The sequence below is a fragment of the Sminthopsis crassicaudata genome, chromosome 2, assembly GCF_048593235.1.
Source record: "Sminthopsis crassicaudata isolate SCR6 chromosome 2, ASM4859323v1, whole genome shotgun sequence".
NCBI classification, from domain to species: domain Eukaryota; kingdom Metazoa; phylum Chordata; class Mammalia; order Dasyuromorphia; family Dasyuridae; genus Sminthopsis; species Sminthopsis crassicaudata.
The window spans coordinates 35,860,053-35,867,611 of NC_133618.1; the positions used below are offsets into that span (position 1 = coordinate 35,860,053).

The 7,559-nt window shown below is 39.8% G+C and overlaps 1 gene segment (V, D, J or C); it reads right to left on the reverse strand.

Annotated features, from left to right (window-relative positions):
- Positions 1-1,140: 1,140 nt before the first annotated feature.
- Positions 1,141-1,797, reverse strand: LOC141554140 (immunoglobulin kappa variable 3-11-like). The segment is given in 2 exon segments: positions 1,141-1,499; positions 1,727-1,797. Coding segments are annotated over 2 exon segments (399 nt in total).
- Between the last annotated feature and the right edge of the window lie 5,762 nt (positions 1,798-7,559).

Genomic DNA, 7,559 nt, shown 5'->3' on the forward strand with positions numbered 1-7,559 from the left:
ATGTTATAAAAGGGGTCTCACAGCATGGGCGTGCATGACTGAGTGGGAATCTGCCCAGCTGCAAGTCACAGTCCTTGTCTGACACACTGTGACAGTTTGCGGTTCTATGTTAGAGAAATCACAAATAAACAAACTGAATCCACAGAGTAGCCATGTCTGACATGGGTGTGTGTCTCTATCCTTTAAGTCCATCTCTTCTCTGTCAGGAGATGGATAACTCTTGTCTAGGTCCCAAGTTGTTCTAGATTTGTCCTGGTCAGAGCTCCCCTGAAATCCTGCTTTCCCTGCTGGGTGCCCCATGGGAAATGGCCTGAGGGAGGCTGGTGACCAGGCAGAGGGAGGATGTGGAAGGGACTAGAGGCTAAAAGACAGGAAGGTCACCTAAAGGAATTAGGGAGGCTGAGCTTGGGGGAGGAGCAACATGGGGCATGAAGTATCCACTTGCAAGCATTCAAAGGACTGTGCCAAGGATGGGGGTGGGACTTGTCTGGTACCAAAGCCCAGAAATGAGAACAAAGGGGGGAAGGTGCAGAGAAGCTGAGTTTAGACTCAATCTAAGAACAACCTCCCTGACAATGAGAACTATGTAAAAGTACAATTGATGATCCAGTACTGGAGGCAGTAGTCATAAGAATAATGGCTAACATTGCTCAGAGGTTAGTAAGTTCCAAGCACAGTGCTAGGCACTTTACAATCATGATCTCACTTGATTCTCTCAACAACCCTAAAAGACTGAGACAGAGGTCAAGTGACTGGTCCAGAATCACACAACTGAAAAGGACTTCAGACTGCAATGGCATTCAGGTCTTCCTGACAATGTGGCTCTATCCACTGCATCAGTGAGCTCCCTTGGGAGTTAGGCCTCCCATCCTAGACATCTTCCAGAAAAAGCTACAAGAACACTATTTGAAGATCTGGAAAGAGGACAGACGATCATATGTGGGTTAGACAAGCCCTACTTTGGGATGGGAATTAATTTTATTAATTTGATTGTGTCACCTCATGATTCTTGACTGGGAAAGCAATCAAGGTCAGAACTCATCACAGCCATGGCATCATCCTCTGAGACCTGGAAAACTCCCCTAGAGGCAGCCCAGACAAGCTGCCTTCCTCCCAGATGAGGGGAACTAGCAACCCCCGCGGCACTGATGCCCTCTAAGCAGCTGCTGGGCAGGTTTTTGTTCGGGCCTGTATCACTGTGGGAGGATAGCTATCCCACTGCTGACAGTAATAGACTGCAGCGTCCTCAGACTCCACTTTGCTGATTGTGAGGGAGAAATCTGTCCCATACCCACTGCCACTGAACCGGGCAGGAACCCCTGAGTGCAGGATGTCTGCAGACCTAATGAGGAGCCGAGGGGCCTGCCCTGCTTTCTGTTGGTACCAGTTCAGGTAATAGCTAATACCCTGACTGGCCTTGCAGGACATGGTGACTCTCTCTCCTGGAGATGCAGCCAGGGAAGCTGGAGTCTGGGTCAGCACAATGGCCCCTCGGGCATCTGGAATCACAAACACAAGAGAAATTGTGAGAACAATACCAGGCCAGATTCCCAGCAGGAGAAATCTCTCTGACTGTGGTAAATTAAACTTTCAGAGCTGGGTCTTGCCCCCATGATCCCATTGCAGAGCCACATTTTCCACCTGACCCTCAGAATCCCACACTTTCCACTCCTGGTGAGGGGGGGGGGAACAAAAGACAGGCTTGTCTCTGCTCTTCCTCACTCACCTGGGATCCAGAATAACAGGACAAGGAACATCTGAGCCTGGAACCCCATGTCCATGTGCCTGAGCTCTGAGCTGCCCAGCACCTTCCTCCCCAGCTGCCTTTTTATAGCTGCTCTCAGCAGGGAGCTTCCTGTGCTGGGAGTGAGCCATGCAAAACAGCCCAGGGAGGGAGGCTTCTGCTCAGAGGCAGGACCAGTGATCTCCCTTCCTAGCTGGTCCAGAACTCTGAGTTGTATCAGTGCAGCATTCCCCTTCTGGGATCCTGGGATGGGGATATACCAGTTGGGTTAGACCCTACTCTTTCCTCATGAGCCCTGAAAACCTGCAAGATGCCAAGAAATCTCAGGAGCAGAGGGGGACCTGCCTAGAAGAGATTCACATATATGGTCAGTGATTTCAAGGGGATCGCCCTGCCTTGTAGCTTGTAGTGCCCCCCATAACTCATAATTCTTGTGAGATTTCACAGATGTTCACAGAAATAACTATGTGTGATTGTCAGGACATCTCTGTAGGCATTCAAGTCAGAATAATACCAGAGAGTCGTTTCCTAGGGCTGATATATTTAATATTGAAACCCCCCCCCACTGCATAATTGGTACAGCTACTGCAGAAAGTTTCTGCTACCAAAATCCTTGGAAATGTCAAATGATTCAACATCATAAATTGATCTGCTTTGACCCAATGCATTAATGAAGAGAAACTGCCATCACTTTTTCAGCACTTAGAAAACTCCAAGCAATTTCCCTCCAACCTGCAGCTGAAATCTCTAATAAGTGACATCTCTCCCTATTTCTCTGTGAGTCCCTGGGAGCAAAGACCCCTTTACTGTTCTCCTAATGTCTTCAGCTCTTAGAACAAGGCTTGGACCATAATAAATACCTAATCTGTATTTTTCCTTTATTAATTTATTCATTGTTTAAATGGATTTTATAAAAATCTAAGCTTTAGATGGGCACCTCCAAACTAAAAGAAACTCCTTTTTCTTCCTCATTGACTCCACACAGATGATCTGGGAACTTTGGGATATGAATTCCCATTCAGTGTAGCCACAGGATCCTTTAAGAAGAATGTAAAGGCAGCTGCTGGGCAGCTCAGTTGATAGAGTTCTAGAGTCAGGAAGATCTGAGTTCAAATATGACACCAGTTATTTACTAGCTGTGTCACCCCGTATGTTACTTAATGCTGTTGCCACCCTTACCCACAAAAATCCTAAGATCACATGATTCTCAAGCTATAATTTGATGTAGCAGTGAAAGGAAATTTCTCTTCCACAGACCATAATGTTTCCTATCAGTCTGTCAGCCTCCTCTCCAGAGATTTATACAGGCTTTGCCCTTACCCTTGCCCCCGAGAGCTGGCCCATCCTCTCTCTATCCTGGCTCCTTCTCAAGCACCTGAGTGGTCCCTGGGGTGTGGTATTGGCTGTGCTAGACAGCTGTCCCCCACTGTTCCTCCCCATCATTGTTTTCAGTCTCTGTCCCTCCATGTATGTGGTCAATCCCTGTCCTCAGCTCACAGGAAATGAAAGTCACTATTAGATGGACACTGGCCCCAGCCTCCAGCCCTTCTTCCCTCCCCAGCCTCTGGGTGATATTTTCTCTCTTGCTGCAGGATCAGAGGTATTGCACTACTGAATATTGGGAAGAACAGAGAGGCTGCATATGCAAAGTTGACATGCTCCCAGACAAGAGGGTTTCCATTATTTTGAGATCTTCCCTTGTCAACAAAGCCTGACTAGAAATGGTCGCATAGTGCAGTAGATAGTGTGCTAGACTTAGAATTAGAGGTTCTGAATTCAAATCTAGCCTTTAACACTTAGTGGCTGTGAAACCCTGTGGAAGTCATTTATACTATATCTATTTCAGCTTCCTTGGTTCTAAAACCAACCAAGGAAACAGTTTTGTCACATAAAGGAGAGCAAAAGAGCCCAGTGTCTAAAAAACAAATATTTCATTTTCTTGCCAAGTAAAAATGCTAAAACTCAAGGGTAATGCCAGTTTGAAATATAACTTCATTTGCTGGATTTTGTAAAGAATTATAAGTGGAATTACCCCATTGGTGATGTTCCCATTCTATATACATATTTTGAGAAAGAAACAGACAGAGCCCAAGACAGAAAGGCAGAGAGACAGGGACAGAGAAACAGGAAAGGGGGAAAGGAGGAGAGATAAATAGAGGGAGAAAAAGTAGGAGGAGGAAGAGAGAGGAGAGGGAGAGGGAAGCACAGAAAGGGGGAAGGGAGAGAGACAGACAGACAGGAAAGAGTTAGACAGACAGACAGATAGAGACCAAGAGACAGAAACACAGAGAGAAAGGAGAGAGAGAGAGAGAGAGAGAGAGAGAGAGAGAGAGAGAGAGAGAGAGAGAGAGAGAGAGAGAGAGAGAGAGAAGGAAGGAAGGAAGGAAGGAAGGAAGGAAGGAAGGAAGGAAGGAAGGAAGGAAGGAAGGAAGGAAGGAAGGAAGGAAGGAAGGAAGGAAGGAAGGAAGGAAGGAAAGAAGGAAGGAAGGAAGGAAGGAGAGAGAGGCATAGACAGAGTGAGAAGTATATTAAAGAAAAAAGCCACATCAAGACACTATTTTAAGGGATAAAAACAAAGAAAAGAAGGAGAAGGAGGTGGTAAATTTTTAAGATGTGAAGAAACTGCCAAGAAGAAGAAATTTGCCCTCCTCTTGTAAGGGTCACCAATCCAGTACTTCTAAGTTACAGTCCCCCAATTTTCTCTCTGTCCCACAATGGAGATAGAATGCCTTATATAGAAATCATACCCAGAGCTGCTGTTTGGCTAATAAAAGTAATGTGCAATAATCCTTGATATATTGGTTTGAACCAGATTCTGAAAAAGCAAATAACTGTGTTTTTCTAAGAGATGTTTGGAGAAAGGAAGGAGTCGCAAGGTAGGGAGAATATTTATTATTAAAAATTAGATCTGATCTTCAAATTTTGAGGTTTTTTTTTAAATTCAGAACCCCATGCATATAGAACCAGAAAGGTTCCATTACTTTGATATCTTCTTCTGTCAACCTGACCTCATATGTAAAGTAGGTCTTGCTGTTAGAATCATGGACTCTTGTATCTTGATAAAATATTTCTCTTCCAAAATCCCTATAGATTTATTCTGACTTCATATTTAATTATTTCAATCTTATCATTTAGATAGTATCTGTGTGTGGGACAGAGCATGTGGGGGAAGTTATTTTTTTTCCAAAATGGTATATATGCATTTGTAAATTCTATAATATTGATGCTTCCCTCAGTTTTGATTTTAATTTTTTTATTCTAGGTTAATTTTTCTATTAAAAAATCTTAGACTGATTCACAGATAGATCCCTGTCCATTCTTCTACTTTGCAATACAATTCTTAAAAGAAAACAAAAGGAAAGAAAGAAGGGGCAGAATTATGATTAAATTTTATCTTCAATTATATTTATTTATATTGTTTCTTTTTACATTCATTTATAAATATATCTCTGTGACCATCTATATGCTAAGGATATAATAAGTACTATAAAATAAAAAGTAAGAGGGAAATCTTCAATGAAACCAACCAGCAAATTAATTCAGTGTAACACAAAGTAAGGAAGTTCCAATTTCCCAGCTTCTTTCACAGATCTAGTTTGGCCATTGCAGGGATGAAGCATTTCATTTTGTTCCAATCTTTCTTTTTTCATTTACAGACTGAGGGTCCTTATATTTCTTGTTTTCCTAATGATGCTTAGGGAAGTCAATGGAGATGTATGTATCATGAAAAGAATAAATGGAAACAAAGAATTCTTAGGAAGGGGTAAAATAAATTACAACATCCAAGATGTAAGCTCACAAATATGGCAATTGGTAAGAGAATGGGAAAACTGTTAGATGTCTATTTGCTCCACTCTGCACTGAATATATTCAGGGAAATGGAGAAGAGCCCCATTAGTTTGGGGGAAAACCCAGAGAATTTACCAAGGACATGACAAAAGTAGTCTCACAGCATGGACATGCACAGCTATGTTGACATCTTCAGAGTTGGAAGACCTAGACTCCAGTGAATGTCTGAGACCTGATGCTCTCCTGGTGTTCTGCCTTAGTCAAACCACAAAAAAAAAAAAAGAGTCCAACAAACTGAATCAGAAGAGTAGCAGAGTCTAACACAAGTCTGAAACAAGTCTTTCAATATTTTTCTAGAATTACCTGACCCATTATTTCTTATAGCACAGTAACATTCCACCAAAATCATCTAGTACAACATGCTGAGCCATGATCCAGTCATTGGGCATCTTCTCAACTTCCAGTTCTTTACCACCATGAAGATGGCTGCTACTATATTTAAATTAAATTTATTTATATTTATATTAAATTTAAATTATATATGTAATATTATATATATATTATAACTTATTATATATTTAATATATTTTATTATATATTTATATATTAAATTTAAATTATTTATATTTAAAGTTCTTTTCCTTTTCACCTTATTATCTTGATAATGTAAATAAATATGATAATATAAGTGAAAGCGATGAATTTTTTTTAAAATATAAATTGCCCAGATTAGCAGAGGAGGAAACAAACATAAATAGTGCCATTTTAGAAAAATAAATTGAACAAGATATTTATCATCTTCCTAAGAAAAAATCTCCAGGACTGGATAGATTTACATGTGAATCCTATCAAACATTTAAAGAACAATTAATTCCATTAATATGTAAACTCTTTTGAAAAATAAGGAAAGATGGAATCCTACCAAATTCTTTTTATGACACAGACACGGAGCTGATACCTAAACTAGGTAGGTCAAAACAGAGAAAGAAAATCATAGGCCAATTTTCCTAATGGATATTGATACAAAAATTTTAACAAAATATTAGTAAAGAGATTGCAGCAAGTTATCCATAGGATAATACATCATGACCAAGTAGAATCATGACCAGGAATGAAGGACTGGTTCAATATTAGGAAAAGCCATTAGCATAATTGACTATATTAATAATCAAATTAACAAAAATCATATGATTTTCTCAATAGATTCAGAAAAAGCATTTGACAAAATCCAACACCTGTTTCTATTAAAAATACTAGAGATTATAGGAATAAATGGAGTTTTCCTTAAAATGATCAACATCTGGTTAAAGCCATCAGCAATCATCAGATTTAATGGATAAACTAGGACCCATTCCCAGTAAGATCAGGGGTGAAACAAGGCTGCCCACTATCATCCTTACTATTTAATATTGTATTAGAAATGTTAGCTTTGACAATAAGAGAAGAATAAGAGATTAAAGAAATTGGAGTAGGCAATGAAGAAACCAAATTATTACTCTTTGCAGATTATATGATAATATTATACTCAGAGAACCTTAGAGAGTCAACTAAAAAATTACTAGAAACAATTCACAATTTTAGCAAAGTTGCAGCTTTTGAGATAAGAACTTACTATTTGGCAAAAACTATTGGGAAAATTGGAAACTAGTGTGGCAGAAAATAGACACTGACCCATACCTTGCACCTTATACCAAGTTAAGATTAAAATAGATTTGTGATTTAGACAAAAAGAGTGAGCAAATTAAAAGAACAAGGGATAGTTTAACTCTCAGATCAGTGGAGAATGAAGAAATTTGTGACCACAGAACTTGAGTACATTATTAAATGCAAAATGGATAATTTTGATTACATTAAGTTGAAAAGTTTTGTGCTAACAAAAACCAAAGCAGACAAAATTAGAAGGAAAGCAATAAACTGGCCTCATTTCTAAAATATATAGAGAATTGGCTAAGATTTATGAGAATTCAATTCATTCTCCAATTAACAAATGGCCAAAGGACATTTGTGTCCATTGGACAGGCAATTT